At 42.6% G+C, this 26,266-nt stretch overlaps 2 protein-coding genes across 3 annotated transcripts; both read left to right on the top strand.

Moving 5' to 3' along the window:
- The first annotated feature begins 119 nt into the window (after nt 1–119).
- mpv17 (mitochondrial inner membrane protein MPV17) lies at nt 120–22,973 on the top strand. Of its 2 annotated transcripts, none has more exons than XM_031581988.1 (8): nt 120–225; nt 1,216–1,296; nt 13,442–13,557; nt 16,734–16,826; nt 18,795–18,890; nt 21,481–21,513; nt 21,637–21,689; nt 22,357–22,973. In XM_031581988.1, the coding sequence occupies exons 2-8, from the start codon at nt 1,224–1,226 to the stop codon at nt 22,424–22,426; spliced, it is 534 nt and encodes a 177-aa protein (XP_031437848.1). In that variant the 5' UTR covers nt 120–225; nt 1,216–1,223; the 3' UTR covers nt 22,427–22,973. The 2 variants fall into 2 exon arrangements, with proteins under 2 accessions (XP_031437848.1, XP_012674739.2); XM_012819285.3 differs by lacking the exon at nt 120–225 and adding an exon at nt 703–892.
- Nucleotides 22,974–23,426: 453 nt separating this feature from the next.
- On the top strand, nt 23,427–26,257 carry uts1 (urotensin 1). The gene is made up of 2 exons (XM_031581989.2): nt 23,427–24,028; nt 24,378–26,257. Exons 1-2 carry the CDS (start codon nt 23,886–23,888, stop codon nt 24,892–24,894), a joined length of 660 nt encoding a protein of 219 aa, XP_031437849.1. The 5' UTR covers nt 23,427–23,885; the 3' UTR covers nt 24,895–26,257.
- The last annotated feature ends 9 nt before the right edge of the window (nt 26,258–26,266 follow it).

Genomic DNA, 26,266 nt, shown 5'->3' with positions numbered 1-26,266 from the left:
GCGAAGATGGCGGATAGTTCAAAGAAAGGTTTTGTTTTGTCCATCGGGACAGGCCTGAATAGGTCGCAGAGGCACTTCTAAAGAATACACTTGAATTAAGTGGTATGGTGTGGGGTTTTTTCCCCAGTAGAGGGCGACGAAGTCCGTTTCATGAAGATTGTCTTTATTGTGGAAGTGACGTCGCCAGGAGCTGCTTGACAACTGCTTGTGGACCTGACCGCACAGGCATGTAACTTTAACATTTTATATTAATATCTCCCCATTTAAATTTTACAACTTGCGTCATTAAGACAAATGAACAGTCAACGGTACAATTAGTTAGTTCGTCAAGGACTACGTGCCCGGTTTGCGGAGTATTGGTCTTATTTTTAAGTGAATGAAGCAGACTTTATGATGCTATGACTAGCTAACGTTAGGTAGCTAGGGATTCATAGATGCAAATTTGGCAGCTTAAAACGTGACATGTGACAGGCGATATGTTGGTTGTTTTGATGTAGCCTCGCTAAAGTGATTGAGCAATGACAACGTTAAGACTGGTTAATGAAGAAATGTGCCGAAAGTCCAACATTTTAATCAAGAGAGATGGACTTTGATCACAAAAGCCGGGGCAGGGGGGGGGGTGTATGTTTTAGTTGTCTACAATATAACATTGGCTATATTTTTGAGTCACCGGGGATTTCATAGTCGAATATACTGAAGAGTCTGACGAGGAAATTTTATGAGCTTGCTTGGTCTAATTGGTTAACGGTGGACTTGGCTTGATTTCAAGACGTAACTTAACGTCAGGGCGCACTTCTAGCACGTGTTTTTACTTAGCTTCCTAAACAGGGGACCAACTTCTCAGAAATTTCGACATTTATAGGCAAGACTGGAATAGGCTTGCTTAGCATTGGTCAGTTTTTCGGTTTTTAACATTTTGTTTTATCAGGTGGTTTATGCATCTCTTCTCTTTTGAATAGGGTTAGAGCCAGAGCCCAACTATTGATACCAAAACATGTGATGTAAAGACAACAATAATTTTTATTATAGTCGTTCACAATTACTTCAAATATATTTCAACATTTCTTAAAACTTTTACCACTTTTTCAACTTCAATGAAACATTTATTTTATGTCATTCAAAATCCAGTGGGGATTTATTTTCTTTCCATTTTGTGAAAAACATGTCATGGCCCCTCTAAGAGATGAAACAAACCCGTTTGCCTTTACTGCACAGACAGAACCATGGCAGGTCTTTGGAGGTCCTACCAGGGTCTGATATCCAAGCATCCATGGACAGTACAGATTATCACAGCAGGTGAGCGCAATGTCTTTCCACTCTCTCTTTAACTCACTCGCTCTCACACACATTTTAAGTTTGAAACTGAGAATCCCTCTCTCTTTCTCTTTTTCTTTCTGTCTCCCTCTCTTTCTCTTTTCTCTGTCATTCACACACACACACACACATACACACACACACACACACACACACACACACACACACCCACACACACAGTAACTTAGAAATCCCTGTATCTTTTAAAAGATATCTGCTTTCAAAACTGGGAACCCCGGATGTATACACTGGGTCAATTTAATTTCAGAAACCTTGTAGTGGCAGTGTTTACAGACCCAGATGCCCACTGGGAGTCAGGCAGTTTTTGTCTTCTCTATGTTCTATTCCTTCTTCAGCATCTATATGGAGGTGTAACCTGTAAATATTTACTCCTACTATTATTGTGACTGAAGAGAAATTGCATACATGTTTGTTTTTGTCAAGATGGGGAGGTGAAAAACTGTCTCTCACGTCAGTGAAGGCATCTTATATGGGCTTGGTTCTTTATACCACATATTTGCATAAAAAATATGGACGTATATGTCTGTTGTACTATTTACCTTTATGCCGTGATATGCTAATGGTCCGTCTTGTGCGAGTGTTCTTTAATCCTAATGTCAAACACAAGATGGCAGTAACGCACTAGGCTCCCAGGGCCAATACAGGCTTCGGCCCCAGATTCAGCAGAACTGCGCAGGGCTGGTTGCTTTGTGGAATCGGAGGATCCCTGCATGTCTCTCACTCTTTGCTATGTAGTGTGAGCACTGCTTAAACTGTCAAAGCGTTTTGTGAAGGGCCAAATCTATTCAGCAGTGAGTTTGTCATGTGTTGACATTTCCTATTACTGTTATGAATAATGCTTTTTAACAAAAGTGAAAGGTAGGGTGTGCAAACTATCAGCAGTTGTCTAGATGTGTCTTAAGGCATCCCTCTCATTGGTAGAAGCCTCATTACCGAACCCCCTATATTTAATGATGAAGGGTTTAGCAGTGAGAAAGAAGCCCACTCCCCCTGCTATCGAAATTATGATTGGATGAAAAGGAGTAGGGCTGAACGATTAATTGCATTTGCGATTTAATCGCGATATGATAGAACGCGATTTTCTAACCGCAACGTTCGCGATTAAAAAACGTGGTCACAAAAAAAAAAAAAAAAATTTTAAAAATAATTAATAATTTTTTTTTTTTTTTTTTTAAGATGGTACATTTTGCACACAGTGTTTAAAAAGTGCATGCCTAGTCTTTATACTTAAAATTACTTTTTTTAAATTACTTAAATGCACAGTGGCAAAGCCACCGATTTGTTGTTCTTGTTTCTGTAATGAGCAGTTAAATAAAAATGTAAAATGTGGGAAAGAATATTTTACACTAAATGTATCTAATATTGTGTTGGTCATATTTAAATCATTCATTACGTTTTGTTGGGAAAAAAAGAGGATAAAAAAAAAATCGCATATCGAGTCGCAATCGCAATATTTTGGTAAAAAATCGCAATTAGATTATTTTCCCAAATCGTTCAGCCCTAAAAAGGAGTGAGCGTCACCAGTTCACCCACAAGCTGAGTTAAGTTGCCCCCCCACACACTTTTATTCATTTTGTGTTTGTTTGTGATTATGGACAACATTTTTACAGTGTTTATCTGATGTTTGGATCCTCCCGGTAGCTCTATGGCAATGGTCCAGCCACACACCTGGCCATTTGTCTGAATGGACTGAAAGTGGCCTTTGGCTGGCCAGTGGGATAGTCGAGAGTTTACATAATCAAGATTACTGTCTCTGTGAACTGAAGTGATTCACCACCATTGTTATCCACATCCACATCCGTATATATAGCCACTTGAAATGGAGAGAAAATATGTGCGCTTGGATGCGTATTCTCCAGTGAATGGGTTTTTAAGACATAGAGCAGGGTTGCTGCAAAGCTGAGATGACGGCCATCGTTTGCCTTCTGCTTGTTGGGGGGAACCTCCTCCGTACCAAACGCCCCCCCATCATCCTTCTCCGGTGTGTGGAGCTGGGTCATGAAGGAACAGCGGCAGAAGTCTTCAGTTAGGGGGGAAGGCCAGCCATGGTGTAAAATACCAGAAGGATTTACCAGGTTTAGAACCAAAGAAATGCATTCAATGGGTATTGAAGCTTAGTTGTCTATTTGTATGAATTGCACCAAGTTTCAGTGTTTCTTCACAGCTGTAGAGATGTTGCCATTTAAACCCTTGAATTGCTTCCCAGATAGACATGATAACTGAATAGTTTTATGCATGCTGAATGTTCCCTTCTGTATTATTCCACTCAACTATGTAACATGTCCTCTTATCTCCTTGTTACATCAGTCTCTTTTGTGCCATGCTGGATTTCTGTTTCACCAGTGTGGACATGGTACAATTTTCCCATTTTCAATCCGGCTTAGTGGAGGTTGACATTTCCTTGTTTATTATGGGCTATGAAGATTTGTTTGCCTAATAGGACTTTGGCTAATCACAACACCCGTCTGCTCACCTGAGCCAGTGCACAGCAACAGTAATTCCTTTTTGCATTGTTTTGAGACCATACAGGTGTGCTCTCAACAGTACACATTATGCAGGGCTCCACAGTTAATTACTACTCTATTGTTGAATTGTATTGTGGAAATACCTATGCTGGATTCTTGTCCAGATACTGAGAAAAATGTTGACTCTGCAAGTTTATTTATTGAAGGATATTGAACTTGCTATTACTTAAGATCTCTTTTTTTTCTTCTTCCTTTTCTTCAAGTGGACTCTATTATTTTTGCAAAATGGTTGGCATTCTGCCGTAAAACTGTACAACATTTTTGAACAGCGGCCTTATTTTCAGTGGCTTGTCTCCAAATGAGTTTGAATTCGGGGTCTGATTTTATTTGCGTGATGAATAAGGGAATGAATGGATGGATGGGATGTAAGAATAAATTAATTGATTGGTAGATGGATGGAGATCCATCCTATGCATTCATTCTTATTCATGAACGTAGTTGGTGAATCTCTTGGTCCTGCGGCAGAGGGATTTCCTGCCCGAGCTGCCAGCTTCCCCCAGGACAGTACCCTAGCGGTGGCACACTCATCAGGGAAGTGCTCAGGGGTGGCTTCACTTGCTCTTGGCCTCAGAGGAAGAAGTGCAGGGCCAAGGCGGAAGGAAGCCTGCCAAATTTATCACAGATAATTTCACTTAGCCAGAGATGCGTCAATCAGGGCTATTAGTCCCTGGAGTCCACCCCACCTCCCTCAAGGACAAGATCTGCAGGCTGTTGCACTGACATCAGCACTTTTCGTGTGTGTGTGTGGAGGGGGGGCACCACATGTATTCTTGGTGGACTGCTGTTTGGTGATCATCATGTTACCTTTTGGCAGCATGTTCCATGCAAGACTGTTGGAAGTTGGCATGACGATGCTGTGCGTTCCCATCTCTCTCTCCGTTGGATCTTTTCATCTTTCTTTACAAAAGTTTCAGCCTCCTTTATTCCAGTTTGCGACTGATTTTCACCGACCCTCTTACAGGTTCTCACTCCGAAGGCAGGGCATTTTGGAGGACATGCTGGGATTTGTTAATGTACTATAAGATTGGAGCCGATTAAGCCCAACTTTCAAGGTTGTTCTACTAAAACGCTTTACTGGCAGTTAATGGATCCTTTAAAGGCCAAGATGGATTTATTATTCCAGAAAAGTGTATGGTGTACTCATGCCGCCATTTCCACCTGGACCTTGTGCTACACTACCCACCATGATGACAGGTAGATGGGTTAGTAAGAGGACCCAGTAAAAAGCCTGCCAAAGGTTTTGGTCTCTGCATAGCCTGTTATTCTGGACTTGACTGCCTTTATAAGAGCTTTCCTGACATTTCAAGGAAAGGTTAGATCGCATAAAACAGGGTACCTCGCCTTTCTGTGCGTCGTCATTAAGACACAGTTGTCCTTTGTAAACCATGATATTTCCCAGAGACAGTCGCCACCCTCTAAATGTTGAAACAGTGTTCTGATTTTTTTTTTTTTTTATGTATTATTTACTTGTTTAGTTTTTCAGTACCAGACCATGAGGTCATTCAATAAAAAAAAGACGACCACCGTTGAAGCTTTAGCCAGTCACATTAACCAACTCTTGAGAAGGTACAATTTGAATTTAATCATTTGACCAAGAGGACCTAAAGAGTGGGTGTCAGCTGTGACTGTATCTTCAGTGTTTTGCAATAGCATCCCGCTAATGTTGGTGACCTAATGAGGTGGTTTGCAGTCTTCAAACCCTGTAACTTAGAAATCCTAAGAAAAACTGCCCAAAAACAATTGCAGCTATTTAACAGTGTGTCTTCCGTCGAAGTATTAAGCTCTCATATGTTCTGTATTGTCGTCATAGCCTTAAAGACTAAACTTATGACCTAAACTACCAATTTAGGTGGCAATGATGTTAAAGCCATTTCAGCAGTGTGTTACCAAGTTATGAGAACTTAACCGAATAAGCTACTAATAGACTAAATGTAACATAGTGTTAGACTCATCCTTGTCTGGTTTTACATATCTGATTTTCATGTCAAAGTCTTTCATTAGGAATGTATCAGGGATTGACTTAAACCCACATGGGTTCTTTCAACCCTTTCAATGAAGACTAATGACCACAATCAGTCAGACATGTATTCAATGATGGAAGTGACTCCATTGACAATGCATAATGCCCTTGCCACAGAGACAGTCCACTGTAGCAGAAAATATATTTCATTTACAGACTGGGAAATGCTACAATAATTTTTTTTTTTTTCGGGGGATGCTAGCTTTTCCATTCAGGTGTGGTTAGATTGAAAACAACTGTGGTGTTATCTTAAGGGCTTTATTAGGTATGTTGGCGAAAAGCATTACTCAGAAGTATTGATTTCTTTCCAATTACGAACACTTATTTAGTAATTACAGTATTAGGATTGGAACCAAAGTATGAGGATGGATGGATGAACAGGTATGTGTTTGTCCATTTATATCTTGCCAAAAGGAAGCCTTAAACAAACAGTTGAGCAAAAATGTGTGGCATAATTTTAAAACATGAATTTGGCAATATTTCTATGCATGTAAATTTTGTTTCACTTTAATGAGAACCATCATTCACATTCTAGCTATATCTGCTTCACATTTTAGCTAGATTCACGTACAGTTTTTTTTTATTTTTTTTTTAAGATTTTGTTTTTGGGGCTTTTATGCCTTTTAATTGATAGATTAGTGAAGAGTGGGACAGGAAATGAGAGGGAGAAGAGGTGGGGAGTGGACAGGAGAAATGACATCGGGCCGGATTCCAACCTGTGTCCTCCATGGGCGTCAAGCCCGAATATGGTCGGGGCTACTGTTTGCGCCACAGTGTCCCCCAACGTACAGTTTTTCACGATTGCTAAAACACATTTCTTGAAACAGTCACCCATTTTCTCGAAACTGTAAACACAAAACCTCATCATAAACAAAGTGATCAAAATGATATACACTTTCAAGCAGTCAGTAAACAATACACCAAAAAAATAGAAAACACATTGTTCAAAATATATAGTTCTCAGGGAGAAGTACATTTTTAATCTCAAAACAAATTTCATATTTATCCGTCATTGTCTTTTGATGAACGAAAACATGTTCTCTCATAGTAGCTAAAAATGTATCAGAAATTACTACTCTGCTTTGCTCTAATTTTTGTTGGTTCTTTCTCCTCCTTGTACCCCTATAGTACTGTACCCTGCATCTCACTACTCACACTCACTCTTGTTCTTTGTTGATATGAACCTGCAACCAGTCAAAATCTATTGAGCAGTCAGTACTGTTACTGTAACAAATAGAAAGCCCAATGTTCAGGGCCATACAACTTGTTTATTGTACATTATACAGCCTACAATGCACTGTAGGCCTACTACAGTAAAAGGGACAAAAATCAAAGGAGTCAACATGTCATCAATGCTGGGTCAGGCCAGAGCACTTCGTCGACATCACAAGCAATATTTTCTCTCTTGAGGCAACGGGGGAAGAAGCCTCTAATTTCATCAGATATTTCCACTCTTTGTCTTCCTCTTCCTCTTTCTTGCCCTCTTCCTCCTCGTCGCCCACCTCGCATACGCACTCGTCCTCGTCCTCTCACATTGTTTCTTCTATCTATTCTCAGACTTTCTCCTTCCCACCTTCAACAACCTGTTTGCTCTCTAAACTGGCTTATATTGGTTGTGTCACCATTTGATACAAGTGAAATCAATTTTGAGTGGTGGTGTTTAATCAATGACATGTTTTCTCTATTTGTATTTGATTGTTGCCACTTGTGTTTACCAGTATGGATGACATGTGCATTAGAGTGCAGAATGTGTTTTGAGACTGAGAATGTGTTTAGAGTTTTGCTGAAAAGTCTAAGTGAGTTCTGCAAATTGTGTTTTACCATGTGAAATAGTTTAAGGTATTGACAACAGACTCCACAATTAGCTACATGAGTTCAGGCAACTGAGAACTTTGTTCAGCCAATGGGTTTTAGCGTTTTAGCAATTGAGAAAAACTGTAACATGAAGTGTCAACAATCAAGGCATTGAAAATCATACAGGAAAGCACTTAATATTGTTATTAAATATTTGTGTGGAATCACTTTGAAGCTCTCCATGAATGTCCATGCAATATGGACGTTTTGGGGTGTCTAAGGTAAATAACTTTAATCCAGTGCCTACTTGCTACCTGTTTGCAGGTGGGCCATGCAACGCTTTGCAGTTCTCTGTTCAATTAATTTATTAGCCAATAGGCTATTTTAATATCTGCATCATCACACACACACACACACACACACACACACACACACACACACCCCCCCTATGGGCATGGACAGATATCTTAAATCACCTTTGTAACATGGGTGTTTTTCAAGAGTGATTGCTGAGTGGGTCATCACATGTGTTTCCGGATATGACGACACGCCGACCAGACGGATGGAGAGCAAAACTTATACCTTGACCCAGACAAACATTCCGTTGTGGTGTTTATTTTTTTCTAGACTGAGAGGAAAGCCTATTTACCATTGAATAATTGATAGGTGAGTAACAGGAAGGTTTCTCATCAGTCCAGCTAACTGTACAAGTGTTTCTATTTACAACCATCAATATCCAGAATGGTCAGTGGTTGGCTATAGTGCTCCATATATGGGTGTAGCTACTTTTTTGAATACTACAGACATGATGCATTCTTATGAGACCGGCTATGGTGTGATTGACTGAATAAAGGGTTTTTAGGCCTGAGCAAACCAATTTGACAATCACAAGGTAAGCTAGCCAGAAAACATCAGCAAGCTAAGTGACATAAACATAAATAAACATATAGAGTGAGCCGTAATTCAATGCCGCATATCTGATTATATCCGCGAACACGGACCGCAGGTGACAATAAAAGGCTATTCTGCAAAACATGACGTATCCAGCTATAAGTGGAAACGTATGTAATTTCCTCTCCACCAGAGACAGGACTGCCAGTCATTCTTAGCTGTGTTGATAATCACCGGCAGTCGTCCCTCCACCCTTCATTACTCCTCTGAGTTGGGCCCAGAACTGAGTGTGTAAGTTTGTTCCATTAACAGTGTAGCAGGTGTATCTTACCACATGTCAAGAGGTTTCTCTCTGTCTCTCTCTCTCCCCTTTCTCTGTATCTCTCTCTCTCATATCGGTGAGATAAAGTTTGTCTCATCCCGCTCTGCACGCTAACTCGAGGCACAGCTGTCGCCGCTCTCCTGTGAAACCGCAGAGGCATCCATTGCTTCGCAGGCGTTTTGTGCCTGACGTCCTCCCGCTGTCCTCCTGCCCTATTGTTCTAAGATGACATCTGCTCAGCTCAGCGTACCTACCCCTAACTGTTCTTGTTTGGAGCTCTGAGACACCTGTAATCCCAGCAGTTTTTCCTCAGACGATGGTTTTGAAGAGGACCTGCTGGTAGCCGCCTCTCTTGTGAGGTCCCTAACCAATAGCGTAAGGAAACTTACAGTCTAGGGTGTCCAGGGTATAACTGCAATGACTGTACAACTGTTTCTTCACTGGCAGATATGTGTGTTTAAATTAGTCACTTCCTTTGTCAAGCAGCCTTTGTCTGCAGCATGTGAGTTGGCATTAATCTGACATTCCAGGACTGATGATGTAAGCTTGCCAAAGTGAAAGCTAAGTCCAACTTGAAATAGACTTATTTTCATATCTGGAGCATAATGCATACGCAGTTGCTTCGAGGAGTGTGAGAACTGCCTGGAGTGCTTATTTGTCTGTGTGGCTGTAATATTATGACAGCTTGCGAGGCAGGCTAAATTAATGTCTGCCTCCGTTCGCGGCAGTCTTTGTGTTTTGAGAACAACTGTGTCAAAGGATTTATATACATCCTCCAAAAGTTGTCTCCTACCAATTTAGCGTCTTGTTTATTTCTGTGCGCGGTATTGGTTGGAGCACTCGCATATTGAACAACCTTGTCATGCGCACACACACACACACACGTAACCCGTGCACAGTGAAGACCATGTTTTTTGTTATCGTCTTATGAAAACCATTACACCACGCGTCTCTTAACACACCACATCTTTTTGTGGATTTTTTTTCAATACATCGCCGTAGGTGCTAGCCCACAGGTCCTGTTTATGTGTGCATTAATAATGCATGACCCCGGTTGTTCCTCTAACACTTTGATTAGCGGGCCGATCGATGGCCTCTGGACCACGGCCAGTCACTTTGGAGCGGGGGGCTGCGGGTCCCTGACATTTCCAGGAGATGAGGACGGAACAACTCGGTCTATCTGATTGGCACGAGCCGGTGTGTGCGAGTGGTCACAATGATGTTCCTGTGGCGGCGTCTGCATCAGTCAGTTGCTCGTTCATGTTAAGCAGAGACACCGCTTCATTCAGCCCAGCTGGTCTGATGAATGGGAGTGTGAGCTGGGACCGAATGACTGCGGAAGGATCATTAACGGCACATGCACAAGAGTTCGTCCTCCACTTTCTACTCCTACTCCAGTGGTTCGTTTGGGCATGCAACTGCCCTGTGGATGGTGAATTTGACCCTTCATTGATTTGCTAGGACACACTCAAACACAAATACTCTCTCTACCGCCTTTTCACACAAACACCCACACAAGCAGAGGGCCATCAACACACTGCGTCAGTGAAAGTGCTTTTTCAGGCGGGCACATCGGATGGAAGGTCTCTGAAAGACAATGACCTGGTGGACCTGTTTGCTTGCTGATGAGTCACACTTTCCCCAGAGATCAGGCAAAGGAGAGTGCAGGATATGATGTTCTCCGTGTTACAAACAAAGCTACTCTTTCGCTTGTTTGGCCCGATTAGTTGGGGAAGGCAGAGAAACTGTTTGATGACAGCATTCTATTTATGGTTGGGCGATAAGCAGTTTGGTGAAATTTCCCTAAAAGTAATTGTTTATTGAATTGTTGTTTGTCTAATATGTAATATGAAGTTGTGGGGCTGCAGAGCCAAGCATATTACATGAACAACTGTAGCTAATCCAACCAATGGCTTAATCCCACAGGAATTCTGAGTTTGAACTAGATTGTGAGCAGGGGGTTTTGGGTATGGTAGCTGATGCACTAGTGTTATAAGTGATGCAGCTGAGGTGCTAAATGCAAAGACATGCACATTTATGAAACTGAATTGCCATGCAAGGTGGAGAGAAGGAATTCTACTTAAGATCGCCATTGTTTGTCTTTTGGCCAGATTTGCCTAGTTTCATTTGCTATAATGTGTAACACCTGGAAGACTTTGGCTTGAGTTAGGGAAATCTGACATGGGGGATAATAGACGCTAATATCTAATCAAATTCATTCAGTCACTCAAATTGTTTCATCCTGAATGGGTCCCCTGTGCGAATTCTCCTTGGAAAGTAGAACCTGATTGAATATGTCTGCCTCGTTCTCCACATGATACTTCAGCCCAACACACACAGTCACACAGAAGCTAACACAACAGTGGTGTGTCACTCCAGCACACGCCTCAACTTCATCTCCCAGATTTGTAATCCCAGAGGAAATCCACCCTGGCCAGCTTTCTCTCAGAGGGTCCTCCCGACATTCTCACCCGCACTAACCAGCACCTTTTCACACTAATGATGGCCATAATGATAGCCGTACTACCTTGCCCCTAATTGGAGGGTAGCTTAACTTCTGAAAGTCATCCATTTGAATCCCCTGAATTCGCAATGGTAATTCAGATATGACATTTAAAGGTCACATTTTGGTGGTATTTTCTTTTCTTAAAAAAAAAAAAAAAAAAAAAAAAAAAACATTTCAAGAATATTTCTCTCTGGAGGCACAAGTCTTGAAGATATTTTCGGTCCAAATCTGCTCTTCCTTTTTTAAGGAAGGCGCTCTCAGATAATCTTATACAGTGACTCATAACATAACAATTTTTTTATGCTGTCATGTGGGCTTGGCTGTAGGGGGATGTATTGTTCCTGATGCTCTTGCACATCAGGGATACGATGTCGGCCCTTCGGCGTGGGTGGACAGAGACTAATAAACAAACTGCGTTAACGACGACAACAACCTCAAAAACAAAAGAGGAAAAGAAGATGGGATGCAAATGTAGATGTTGATACGTCTCTGTACTTATGTTTGTCGTATCGACCAGCCCCCTCTTTGGCAGGGCCGAGCATCCCACAGAGATTGTGTTTTCACTCTGCTCAGGGACATCTCTTCAGAAAAGATTTAAATTCACATAAATGTAGGAGAGGGGAAGATATAGGAGCTATGTTTATATATATATATATATATATATATTCTTTGCACACATATGTATGTATGTATGTATGTGTATATATAGGAGAAGTATTGTTGGCTGCAAAGCTGATGTCTCTTGCCAGACAGAGAGTGAAGTGAGAGAGAGAGAGAGAGAAGGCCATCCTCTGACATTGTTAATGGTAGTACGGGTCATTTGGTGGGGATGACTGTGTGCCCAGCAGGACTGGGATCTATAGCAGTCTGTGCTCCAGCAGGACTGGGATCTATAGCAGTCTGTGGTCCAGCAGGACTGGGATCTATAGCAGTCTGTGGTCCAGCAGGACTGGGATCTATAGCAGTCGGTGCTCCAGCATTCCCTTCCTTTGTGGTGAATGGGGTAGCAGCCGAGGCTGAATGAGGCTTTCACTGCGCCTCCCTTCCCCTCCTCTTCCTCGCTCTCCTCTCTCCTCCTCTCGCTGTCTGAATGAGGCTCTCACTTCACCTCCCCTCCTCTTCCTCACTCTCCTATCTCCTCCTCTCGCTGTCTGAATGAGGCTTTCACTTCACCTACCCTCCTCTTTCTCGCTCTCTTCTCTCCTCCTCTCGCTGTCTGAATGAGGCTCTCACTTCACCTACCCTCCTCTTCCTCGCTCTCCTCTCTCCTCCTCTCGCTGTCTGAATGATGCTTTCACTGCACCTCCCTTCCCCTCCTCTTCCTCGCTCTCCTCTCTCCTCCTCTCGCTGTCTGAATGAGGCTCACTGCGCCTACCCTCCTCTTCCTCGCTCTCCTCTCTCCTCTCGCTGTCTGAATGAGGCTTTCACTTCACCTACCCTCCTCTTCCTCGCTCTCCTCTCTCCTCCTCTCGCTGTCTGAATGAGGCTTTCACGGCGCCTCCCCTCCCTTCCCCTCCTCTTCCTCGCTCTCCTCTCCTCCTCTCGCTGTCTGAATGAGGCTCACTGCGCCTACCCTCCTCTTCCTCGCTCTCCTCTCTCCTCCTCTCGCTGTCTGAATGAGGCTTTCACTTCACCTACCCTCCTCTTCCTCGCTCTCCTCTCTCCTCCTCTCGCTGTCTGAATGATGCTTTCACTGCGCCTCCCTTCCCTTCCCCTCCTCTTCCTCGCTCTCCTCTCTCCTCCTCTCGCTGTCGCTGGTGCCAAGGCCAAGGGGTGGGGGGAATGGGGTGTTCCTGCCAGGTACTGAGGACAAGCAGATGCCCTGACTGCCATCCTTCTCTCTGTCCTTCTCTCTCTCTCTCTCTCTCCCTCTGCCACCTCTCTTTTTATTTCTGTATGTCTCTCTCTCTCTCTCTCTCTTATTCTAATGCTAGCTGTTTCTTTCTCTCCATTCTCTGTTTGTCTCCTTCTCTCTTTTCCTCTCTCTTTCTTCCTCACTCTCTCCGTCTCACCATCTTTCCCTCTCTCTTTCCCCCCTTCTCTTCCAGGCTCTCTGGTGGGGGTGGGCGATGTCATCTCCCAGCAGCTGATCGAGCGGCGAGGCCTGGCCAATCACAGCATGCGTCGGACCGCCAAGATGATGAGCATTGGCTTCTTCTTTGTAGTGAGTGTGCTCTCTCTCTCTCGCTCTCTTTCTTTCTTTTCTTTCCTTTCTCTCTCTCTCTGCTCTTTTGCCCTTCACAAGCACACAGGTGCCTGCCTGCAGTTGTTATGGGTTTCAGGCTGTGTGGCAAATTATTGTTTGTCCAGATTTCCTATTAAGGGCCCTAATTTCATTGACTGGCAACAAGCAAAGCAATTAGCAAAGGCCGTCGCACATAAACTAAAGGTATCTCGTGGCGTGTAGGAGCATTGCACTGACCCACCCATGTTTGCGGTTAGGATCTTGCTTGTGGTATTAAATTAGCAAAATTAAGTAATTAAATTAGCTTTAGTTCATGCCCGTTGCTTTGCTTGTTGCCTGACTGCAGGTACTATGTAATTAGTACAAAGTACCTTTCATATTAGTACATGCGGTCACAAGATGGATTCTGGTTTAGGGCTAGGTTTAAGGTCAGGGTAAGTAACTCATATATACTCATTTAGTAGTACATACATGGACGTAGATGTATATAATATTAGTTTTCAGACATTTAGTATACTTACTTATAATTATTTACTTAATATATAGTGTATATTAATACTTGGTTCTACTTGAATCTTGTCTACTAATTAACCCTAGTGTTGTCAAAATGAACGTTTTTTGCGACTAATTTGAAATATTTAACACATTTTTAAAACTTAACGCAATTAACACAGTTGCCTGGGTTTTGTTTTTATTTCTGTTAGTGCATATGTTATAGTTAAAATATCTGGGGGCATCCAACGGACACCTGACACAGAGCTTGGCTGAATTCACAAGCTGACAAGTTAATTGAGCACTTCAACTTACAGCTAACCCAGCAGGCTGCATACCACATTCTCACTACTGACCAGCTGACCTAGTCGCTCGCTGCCCCGCATGTATCTCCCTCCCCAAAAGTCTGTCAGTCATTTTTGATGGCCTTGATGTTTACATTGAACAGAGATTTTCTCCTGTGGACTACAGATTTCCAAAGTTTTAAAAGATGCTATTAAACAATAGTATTTGAATTTAAATATGCTTCCTTTGTGTTGATTCTACATTATTTTATGATTTTAAATTTAAATATCCACTATTGCAAGCTTCAGCCTTAAGAAAAAAAGCTACTTAATCGCAAATTAATCACAACAAATTGTGTGATTTATTTAGTTAATGTTTTTTAATCCATTGACCGCACTCATTTACACTTAACGTATTGTATTCATTCTTAGATTTCACACCATAAGACATTAAGAGCAGGAATGGACATAACCAAGATTATTGTGTGTGTGTTAATAATAATAATAATAATTCATTTTATTTGTTATGCACTCTTCATTCAGAAGAATCTCAGAGTGCCAACATATTAGAAACTAACTATAATAACACAATAAAATAAAAAGCATAATAGAAAACTTTTTAACATTTTAACATAAGATTTAACACAAGGCCAGAAATGCCTTCCTGAATAAAAATGTTTTTAGTCCAGCTTTAAAGGAGTCCAGCGTCTGCGTTGCCCTTAGGTGGTCAGGGAGGCTGTTCCATAAGCGTGGCGCTGCCGAGCAAAAGGCCCGGTCGCCCATGGTGCGGAGCTTGGTTTTGGGGACGCAGAGGAGCAAGCTTTTTGAAGACCTGAGGGTGCAGGTGTTGGATGACTTCTACGATACACCATTGACAGAAACACGCTATAACTGTCCAGTCAGTCTCTTTATTATCGTGGCACTCGGATAAGCTAAACTAACCTGAGATGTGACTTCCATAACGAGGGAAGCTGAGCGAGTCCTGTGTGCCCGTTGGACAGGGCTTCCACTACCCAAACGGCCGCCTCGCCGTGCCTCGCGCAGCGGGGCGACGTCATGCTTGGCATGCGTACGGAAGTGGAGCTGGGAACGTGTCTTCTTGCTCCGTAGGAGAGGGTTGAGCAGAGGACCACAGGATGGAGAGTGTGAGTGTGTGTGTGTGCTTCTGCATGCAAATGCATGTATATGTCTGCACGAGTGTGTGTGTACGCCCGGGTGTGTGTGGATCCACAGGTGTATAGTGTGCGTTTGTCCACCGACTTTCTGTCTGGCATTTCAGCGCTGGCCCCCATAGCCCATCTGCTCCGCGCACACTGGGGTACACACACGCTCGTGCAGACATATACATGCAGAGGCACATACACACACACACACACACACACACACACACACACACTCACACTCAAATGTATACACACTTGTAGTAGACAGTGGCAGCCTGGTGACTTCAATAAGCAGTAGCCGAGATAGCAGTGTTGGAAAAAAATTACAATTTACACCAAAATAGGAAGGCTGACATGTACAAACACAGTTACTAGGCCCAAAGAATCTGTTAAGCTGTGCACTGGCATCAAAGATACACGACAGCTAAAACTCTTTGATGCCGCGGTCTTGAAACATGTTATTTTTAGGTGCTGTTCTTTCTCGATCAGCCATGTCAGCATCTTGTCATGTTGTCATCCTGCTGTTGGCGAAGTGTCATTGTGACAGTAATCTCCTTATGTGTGTTAGAAAGTGATTTGTGTTTTGTGTTTTTTTTTATGTTATGTTATGCAACTAAACGGGGAAATTGAAAAGGAAGGAATTATATGTTCTCACCGCATAGATGTCTAGAGAAAACAAAACCCCTCAGAGAATATGGCTTTCTGCTATATGTGTGTGTGTGTGTGTGTGTGTGTGTGTGTGTGTGTGTGTGTGTGTGTGTGTGTGTGTGTGTGTGTGTGTGTGTGTGTGTGTGAGCGAGCGAGCGATAGCTTTATGTATGTAACTGTATTGTTTAGTCATATCTTGTATAGTGTTAATAAAAAAGAAATGTCAATATGTGTACACACATAGATGTAGAGCCTAACACCTACACACACACACACACACACACACACACACACACACACACACACAAACAAGTGTAGAGCCTTACACACACACATATATGTAGAGCCTAACACCTACACACACACACACACACACACACACACACACACACACACACACAGAACTGTTCACCGATGTAAACCAAAAGCTTCTTTTCAGATTGGATGGAAATAAAGGCTTTTCAAATGAGGGCACTTATTGTAAATTCTGACACCCTCCCCTCTCCGTGTTTGTGTGTGTGTGTGTGTGTGTGTGTGTGTGTGTGTGTGTGTGTGTGTGTGTGTTTAGGGTCCAGTGATAGGAGGTTGGTACAGGGTCCTGGATAGGCTGGTCGTGGGAGAGACCAAAAGCGTTGCTCTGAAGAAAATGGTATTGGACCAGGTGAGTGAAGATCTCTCTCTCTCTCACACACACACACACACACACACACACACACACACAGCAAGTACCAAGTGAATGCAGGCATGTGACACAGAAGTGGTGTTCTGGTCTCTGATGTTGTGTCGGATGCCGGCCCTCTGTACTGCTGTGGGTGAAGCCGCATGGTGGACAGGACTAGTTGACAACTGTAACACACACACACACACACACACACACACAGTGAAGACGCATGGTGGACAGGACTAGTTGACAGCTGTAACACACACACACACACACACACACAGTGAAGACGCATGGTGGACAGGACTAGTTGACAGCTGTAACACACACACACACACACAGTGAAGCCGCATGGTGGACAGGACTTGTTGACCGCTGTAACACACACACTCGTCAGTGCAATGGAGGAGATTTTTCTCCCGTTTCATATCAGCCACTTTGTAAATTCCCACAGTGGAGTGTGTGTGTGTGTGTGTGTGTGTGTGTGTGTGTGTGTGTTTATGTATGTTTGTATGTATGTATGTATGAGAGAGGGAGAGGGAGAGGATGTAGTATGAGTGTGTATGAGAGAGAGTGTGTGTGTGTGCGGGGTTGGCAGGGGGTGTCCTCTGAGTCGCCTGTCCTCTCTGTCCCCCCCTTGCCCCCACCCTCTCCCATCACACACACACACACACATACATTACACACAGACACACACACACTCTCACACACACTAATGCAGTAATCCAGCCCTGACAGGGGAACCGGTGTGAACACTCACACAAGGAAACGTGATTGGGGATGAGAGTGTGATGAATGCACAGGATGAGACAGACAGACAAAAGGGAAAGCAAGTGTGGCCCCAGTGAGGGGGGCGGGGGGGTGGGGGGATTACATCAACACGCAAGCTAAAACACACAACTCTCAGTTCCAAAGCCAGGCTACCCCCCCCCCTCAAATCTCCCCACAAAAAAAGATTTGATGAGATTCAATGGCTAATTTTAGAGACCCAGTTTTTGTCAATACCCTCTACCCTCAGGATTCGGGGTAAGGTGATTGTGATAAGGTGTGTGTGTGCGGCAGAGGTTTCCAAGGGGGGCGTTCAGCATGATGATTAACTTTAAAGAAGCTGGGTCGATCCATAGCACTGAGTTAAGGTACACATGGTGCTGGCGTCTCACTTGGCGTCACCAGACGTATATTAACACGTATATCTGAAGACCGTGAAATGAAGACTAAATGAGGGTGCGAATGATTGCAGCACCAAGAGCATTTGCAATTTTTTAACTGATTAAACTAATTAAACCTTACATTTCTTTTGGGATCAATGAAGCATGTATCTGTCCATCTTATCTGATATTATTACAGTGTTATTTGTTTAAACCAACTCCCGAAGATGCATGGAGCTAAGGACGATCTCTAACGATCTCTTTTCTTTTGATTGTGCTTCGTTTGTTGGCTTTTATATTCTGTGTCCGGAATAGCTAATGCTTTCATGACTAATTTTCCATGAATAACGATATTTCTGTTCTCGGTGTAATTTGTTCCTGCTGTTTATTTTGAATTTGTTATGGTTTGTTTTATGCTAGCAACCTTAAAAAAAATAAACCCGCAAAAACATATACAACACGATTAAGCACAAAAGCCACGTGCCTCTCTCTCTCTCTCTCTCTCTCTCTCTCTCTCTCTCTCTCTCTCTCTCTCTCTCTCTCTCTCTCTCACCACTCCACTCCAGTCCACTCCAGTAAGAACACGCTCCTTGTATGTCCAATTATCCCATTTTCAATCTCTGCTGTTAATGCACACTATGCAGCATGTCCAGAGTCAAATCCCCAGACCATGACCTAGGGTAGGGGAATATAAATATCACATCCACCAGAGTCCGAATTTCATTCAGGAGCATCTGCGTATGATCGGCGTAGATGTGATCAGATAGTTGTTTGTTGGGGAACGAACGGTCGATCCTGATTGGCTCTTCTTGGTCCGCAGGTGGGTTTCGCCCCATGCTTCCTGGGGGCGTTCCTGGGCATCTCTGGCACTCTGAATGGGCTGACACTGGAGCAGAATGTGGCCAAGCTCAAGAGGGTAAGTGTGGCCATTCTCACGACTGGGCACCATATTTCTGTACCATTATAAAGCAGAGGGTAGAAATGGTCCTCTGACAGAACTTTCGGGAAGTCCATGGATCATATGTGGCTGTAAGGAGCAAATGACTAGTAACAGACAATAATTCATTAGAAAGTTCATTTGCGCAATTCATACAAAAGAAATAGGAATGTTATAAACTTTCTTGCAAAGTTTCTACAATTCCCCCCAATTTGTTACATCTAGCATGAATGCACCTCTCCAATGCTCCGGCAAGCTAATGAAGGGGAACGAACCCTCATATTATTATGTATGATGTCTACACCAAAAAGTCACGTGTGGACCCTGCTCTCGTAGAAAATTACACAAGCTGACAGGTTCATGCAGCCGCGTGTGTGTTGACATCCTGCCTCTCGCCCGATGCACCAATGAGGATTAGGAACAGAGCCTCTGTCCAATCTCCACAACTCACAAAGCGTGGCGACGGCTGCTTTTGTTGCGGAGGTGTCTGTGTTATTCCCCTTGCACCCTTTCTTTCTGGCTGCCTGTTTTTTCTCCCATTTGTAGGGTGTCGTAGTGCTTTAGCAAAAGCCATTGACCTCCATCTTGGCCCGGTGTAATTAGAAGCTATTTCCATGGGAGTAGGCCGGGTTGAACCAGCGAACAGTGACTCATGCCTTGTAGAACAGGACTTCTGAATGGGGTGGGGGGCAGTGGTGGTAGGGGGGATTTGAGGTTGGGGGGGGTGGTAGGGTTCGTTACAGCAGTGACATTGGTACGGGAGTCATCTATTATTTATGTAAGGTAGGTGGCAGAGTTAAAATGAGGCTGAAAGGTCAATCACCTAAATGTCAGAAAAGACAGAAAACAAATGAAGAATGCGCTCATTAATCCGGCCTGGTGATGTAAAATAAATGTGAGGTGAAAGGCAATAACCAGGGCTGTGTTCTCTGAGCCAGCTGGAACCCGCTTCGGAGCCGGCAAAGAGCAATCGGCGGATCCCGGGAGTGGGGTTGAGGGTGGTTAGCAGACGGAAACTGCTTCAAGAGACCCGCTCCACGGCAGCCCGCAGCTCACGCTGGTCCTTAACGGGAGTCTGATGCATGAGCAGCAGCAATTAGTCTGTTTAAAAAACACTAAGAGAAACGAGGCTCCGCTCCGCTCCTCCCCGCTGTTGGCACCAGGTTTCCCCTTCTAAGGGCCACTCCAAATATCAGCACTGTTTTTTGGGGTTTAGTTTTTTTTTTTTTTTTTATCCATAAACTACTATTGTTTTTATACAACATTGTGTCACTAGATCTGGTTGACTGGAGATTGACCGGCTTTGAAAGTGTCTTATTCCTTCAGTAATTCCCCGTAGTTGACATGAAACAGAAAGGTCAAGTGGGTATTATGCTGCAGGACAAATAAACAAATATAAGTGCTAATCACTCCTCTGTCCATTACCCTTCGCGTTATGTGCCGCTTGATAGGCCTGGTGCTATTGTGGAGCTTGGCATGGCTTAATGAAGAAGACAGAAAAATGGTGCTCTGCTCAGTGGAATGGTTCCTAATCAGCAAGCGCAAGCGCCGCTCACTCTTGTTGTGTGTGTGTGTGTGTGTGTGTGTGTCCCAGCAATTCCTGTTGAGGTTCTTAGTGAAGTTCCTGTTTGCCATTGCTATGAAACTAAGGCAGGCTTTGCCCAAAGGGGGACATATTTTTTTTTGTTGGTCTTACGTCAAAATGCTGAAAACAATGTGGTGACGTGTCCGGCTCCCCATCCCTAGGCGATCTCTCAGCAGGTAGGGCGAGTTTTATTCCGCTCGCTCTCAGTTACGCTAACCTGCCCCAGCCCAAAGCCCCAGGCCATGGACATTTTAACAGCATGTCTAGTTTCACTGATATGGCTCTCAGTTCTTTTTATACACCAAAAAAATAGGCAATGGTGACCTTTTCGAAACATGTCCCAGGCAAGGTTTTTTTTTATTATTATTTTTCTTAGTATATGTAATTTTTTAAAGAGGGCTGGTAAACGCATGAGTGAATACGTTGCCCAATGACCCAGAGCTGTTAACATGAGAGCCTGTTGGCAGACGCACCGCTGACAGCATATGTTTGCCTCCATCCCAGAAGACTGGAGTCCGTTGTTACTAAGCCACAGCCAAAGTGTGAATGAAACCAAGTATAGCGCAGGCACAGCCAACTTGTGAGCATATCCATAGTGGTAGACCTTACAGCAGGTACTCGTGCACAAGAGTGTTGTGCAGGTCAACGTGAGACTTGTATTTGTTTCCACTAGAGGTGAAGCCAACGGCACCACTGAATAACCGTTCTGAATGAAATAAAATGAAAATGTTAGTTCCATTCCACATTTTCAATGACTGCTATTACTACTGCTGTTGTGTCTAAATGTATTTCTTGTTTATATTTCTTACATTCTATTCAGTAACCTGTTAGCGATTACAAACATGTATAGCATTATGAATTTCACTGGCTTGCAGCTTTTCTGACTGAAAACAATAAAAGTCCCAAGCCACAGGAAGCTGCAAAACTGTGATTGACGTGTGTCTGTAGATTGTCTGATGTGATTCTTTATCTTGTTACCTAAAGGACTATGGAGATGCCTTGATCGCAAATTACTATGTAAGTTGATCTGGAGTAGAGACTGTACATTCTGGATGAGCTATTGAATGACTGTGTATGCTGTGTGAACACGGCTGTCTAACAGAATCTGTTCTGTTTTTCTATCATCTACCCTTTCACCAGCTCTGGCCCCCGGTCCAGATAGCCAACTTTTATTTTGTACCACTGCACCACAGGTAAGCACAACTTACCAGTTGCGTAATGGCATAGTTGTGTCATGCATGCGCCATTTGGTAATGATATGTTAGACCTTGACTGATGTAAGATCGCTAAAGAAATCTAGCAGCTCGCTGTAACTCCGATGCAATTCAGAGTTTAGTTTTTTTTTTTCTGTATGTGTGCACTTGTTAGACAACCTCCTGTTCTCTACAGTTAGAGAACCTCCTGTTCTCTACAGTGTGAGAACCTCATGATCTTTGGAGAACCTCATGTTCTCTACAGTTAGGCAAGTACTTGAGTTACATAGCTACATACATGAATAACTCTTCCAGATTTCCTCAAAGGCTTTTCATTTTGCTCAGATGTCCCATGTGTCCTTAAAAAACATAAACATAACCTTCAGGTTGCTTTCTAACCCTCTTTGTCACCTTCTCCAAAGAAAGAAAGGCTTACTAATGACATTTACATCACAGTTAGTCATCTTTCCTTTTTAATTAAACAACCTCATCTACTTGTGTTTATTTGAGACTCTTGGTTAATTTGTCGTAGGAGCTATGTTATGTCTGAACAGTGTTCTCAATCCAGAGTGGTGACACAGCCACGCAACAGTGTGTGTGTGTGTGTGTGTGTGTGTGTGTGTGTGTGTGTATCAGTGACACCTGACCTCTTCTGACCCTCTCGCAGATTGGCAGTGGTTCAGATTGTGGCAGTGATTTGGAATTCCTACCTCTCCTGGAAAGCCAACCAGGTCTGACAGGTGGTTACATAAACGGCGCTACCTCATTTGCAGGACAATAATGTGTTTTAGACTGTCATTGTAGACAGCTTTTGTGGTCACCTGCAGATCTCTGCAAAGACAAAGATGGCAATCTAGTATTTGAGCAATTGATTTTTAATTAATTAATTAATTAATGAATTAATTAATGGATTAATCAATCATAGAAAAGATCATGCTTATTTTTGTAATTAACCTTCACTCTGTAACCTTCATGAAAATAATTCACAAGAGTTGTCAATACACACTTAGACGTGTTCTTTTTGCTATGTAAGGAACATAAAATACACAGTTATTGTGATCTAAAGTCTCTATCAAGTGAAGAAATAATTTTGGTTGCACCAGTAATGCCAGTTTTAAGGATGGTATAGCTCCCTGAGCACAGGGAGGTATCCATACTTTAATTTTTTTATTTTGAATGAGTGTATGTGGCTCTGTTAATGTATGTGCATTTAATTAAAACTATTATTTGTAATAATGATTAATTATGACTAAATACATTTTATAATAAATGTTATAAAACATATCAAGTGTCTGTGAAGTGTGCATCTTGGACAAGGACAAAGATCATCATACATTTCACGTGTTTGAACATTACTGACGACACCCTTTTCGCCATCCCTAAATATGCATGACGTCAGGTGCTCTGGCCCACCTTTGTAGCCTTCTATTGTTTTCGCTCTATTTTGTGCCGCGAGAGACACATACTCTAATCTCACCGAAGCAGTTACACATAGACCTGAAGTAGTCCATCTTCATTTTTGAACACCCTTAGCAAACATGATTGTCAATTAAATGATAATGAATGAATATGTATTAATATGTCTAAAGCCAAGGTATTAAAAATGCGGGAGAAAGTTAATGTTATGGGTTTTCACCAAATACCAAGTTGGGGGGAAAAGCCTAAACACGCAACGCATGTTGTAAAATCACTTCAGGACCATGGACAGTTCTCCGGACAGACAGTCACATACAGTATCCCTGTTGCGCGCTTCTGCCTTCCTTGCAATGCTTAGCCATGCATAAAGGCATCACGACAACCAGCGCTACAAAAAAGAATATTCCTTATTTTGTTTTCTCTTCTCAATGCTTTGAAAATATTCAGCTGGTATTATGTATTTTTAATTTGGCTTAAGACCAAATCAAACTTTCCTCCACGTATACAGTAAAGCAATTGTTCCTGCAATAAAATGCTTGCTTGAGGACCATGCTCTTATCTTTGGGAGCTATCTAGCAGTTTCTTGAGCTACGATTCCAGGCGTTCAACACAGTCATTACATCGGATGGAACCAGTAAAGTGACCGCTACATTTTAGGAAAAACTACCGTGGCTTTTACCGTTGGGTCCATGGACATCGTCAATTGTCCCTGAAATACTTCCCTGTAGTCTCAAACAGTCTCCTAATTTACAAGCAGTTTATGCACTTGGACTGACGTCAATGGTGCTATCTTGGATGTATATAACCATTCAGCATGGTGCTAGCGGGTCCAGTCTCTTTGGCCGACCTTTTCGATTCGGGTCTCGGACGAAACCTCTCTTAACCAACGAGGACGAAACTTGTGAAATACAGGAGACAACTTGGTACGTATTTAAGTGCTAGTACTTTTATTCAACAGTTATATATTTTCTGCTTTTTAAAAGACTGATGCTTCATCCAAAAGCTTATCATTGCGCAATATGCGATAATTTAATCTAATTGAGCGTTTTGTCTCACAACTCCAACGAAACTGTCTTTGAAATTATATTAATCTGTGTATTTTAAAAAGCATTGAGTTTATAAATCGTTGTTTTGTAGCATAGACTACTCATGAGTCATGAAGATACATCCCAACGCAAGTGTCCTGTTTATGTGAACATTGGCAGGACGTATCTCTGTCTGTCCTTTTCTAGTGTCATAAGCCTAATGGTTATGCGTCTTTGCATTTCACAGGCTACCCTCAACCAGTCTGTTCATTATGAAGCCTACTCCTTTGGTCCTGCTAATTGCTACGGTTCTGTTGTCCAGCCACATTCATCCTAATGTTTGTCGACCCTTGAGCATTTTTGACGGCCACGGGTACAAGAGTCAACTGGACGAGGTGTTGTTAGAAGCAGGCGACTCTGCAGTGTCTTATCTCATCGGAGAAAAAATTCTGCAGTACTTGCAGAAGAACCCCGGTCTGCAAAGAGGTTTTTCACGTGTTCATGCTGACAGGATCGCGACTCCACTCGCCACAGAGCGACTTGCTCACTTGACGCGCAGTTTGACGCCGCGAGTAGATAGTCACTCCTCGGAGGAAAACAGTCTGGAAGATCTTTTGGAGTTGTCCAAGAGAAACGACGATCCTCCCATCTCAATTGATCTCACTTTCCACTTGCTGAGAAACATGATTGAAATGGCACGGAACGAGAACCAGAGGGAACAAGCAGAGCTGAATCGCAAGTATCTAGATGAAGTTGGGAAGTGATGACGCTTGATTAACTGACACCGTGATGAAAATGAGGTTTTTCAGATAAATGCATTATAGAGAGAAACAAGTCATATCCCCAATACTTTAACTTATTGTTGCTGTTCTGTCAAAATTCCTCCTACTCGAATCAACATGAAAAGAAACGTCGCTCATCATCTGGCGCTCCAGCGCTTGTTCACAATGCTTTCCATCTTGAGAGACGGCTACATAGTTCCTCCCCTGGACCCGGACAGGACTATAATACAAAAGTAAAGAAAGAACTCTGAACAAAACGGTATTTCGAATCTATGGTCTTTAGCTTAAGCTCACATTGCTTTTGATGTAGCCTACGATATATTGGTGATACTAGCGTATTGGGTATTGCTCATTGTTCATAGCTCATTGATGTAGTGTCTCATGTCTCACGCAGTTAAATCGTTGTATTGCATTTTGTGTTTAACAGGCGCGTCACAATCTAAGTTTTGTCCAAATGTGTTATCATTGTCTCTTCATTTCATATTTACGCTCTACTATCATAAATCAGTCCAAGTAGAAATTTAACACGATCTTCAAATCTGCGCAGCATTTGCGTCCACAATCAGATGAGTCATTACCGGTATGTTAATGTGATGAGTGAAAAAAAATATTTGTCAGCATTTGCGTTTTGCTGGGAAATTGTTGTTATGGTTTGTCAAAGCAGGTCACACTAGCTGCGTAATCTGCAGTCTTTGTGTTGGATATTCAAAAAATAAATGTTGTGATGGTTAATTAAAGTGCAACAGGTGGCTATGTCCAACCCAGTCAGTAGCCTACCTGATTCTGGGAAGGACCCGTTCCAGTCACCAGCAACAGTTGTCAACATCTTTATGATTTCTTTATGAAAAAAGCCACAGCAAAATAACCCAATAAAATGATTCTAGACCTTTAGACCTGTTTTGCACTGGGCAGATGTATGCTCAGAACTTATTGATCTGGTTCATATCCCCAGAGTGGTAGGCTTCCTGTTTTTGAGGTACAGAGCTGTTTGTTTCTGACATGATTCATATTCTGATCTGACACAGTCACCCCACAACCTCCATTTCCACCTCAAACTTTCTTTTCTCTACATGAATCATTGCATTGTGTTCACCCTCAGTATAGACTTACCTGAAATACGCAAATAGCTATTAAAATGGCAAGCAGTGACCAAAATATGTTAACATTTTATGGCAAATTGCCTTTAGAAACCATTGTAAATTGCCCAGGAATGCTGTACAAACGTATATATAGTGTATATTGCTGATGATGCTGTAAAACACATGTCTGAAAAAAAATGCTGAACATGACTTTGTAATTTTATTATGAAAATGATATAAAAATAAAATAAGACTATTTATTACTAGATGCACAA

The sequence above is a fragment of the Clupea harengus genome, chromosome 15 (genome assembly GCF_900700415.2).
Source record: "Clupea harengus chromosome 15, Ch_v2.0.2, whole genome shotgun sequence".
NCBI classification, from domain to species: Eukaryota; Metazoa; Chordata; class Actinopteri; order Clupeiformes; family Clupeidae; genus Clupea; species Clupea harengus.
Note: the sequence above shows the minus strand (reverse complement) of the source record. Positions and strands in the feature narration are given on the sequence as shown.

Bases quoted from the DNA above. Each gene is read 5' to 3' on its own strand.
- mpv17 (XM_031581988.1), top strand. From the start codon at position 1,224: ATGGCAGGTCTTTGGAGGTCCTACCAGGGTCTGATATCCAAGCATCCA. The intron at 13,558-16,733 runs GTGAGTGTGCTC...GTGTGTGTTTAG, and splicing joins GCATTGGCTTCTTCTTTGTA to GGTCCAGTGATAGGAGGTTG. The intron at 16,827-18,794 runs GTGAGTGAAGAT...CTTGGTCCGCAG, and splicing joins AGAAAATGGTATTGGACCAG to GTGGGTTTCGCCCCATGCTT.
- uts1 (XM_031581989.2), top strand. From the start codon at position 23,886: ATGGTGCTATCTTGGATGTATATAACCATTCAGCATGGTGCTAGCGGG. The intron at 24,029-24,377 runs GTACGTATTTAA...TGCATTTCACAG, and splicing joins GAAATACAGGAGACAACTTG to GCTACCCTCAACCAGTCTGT.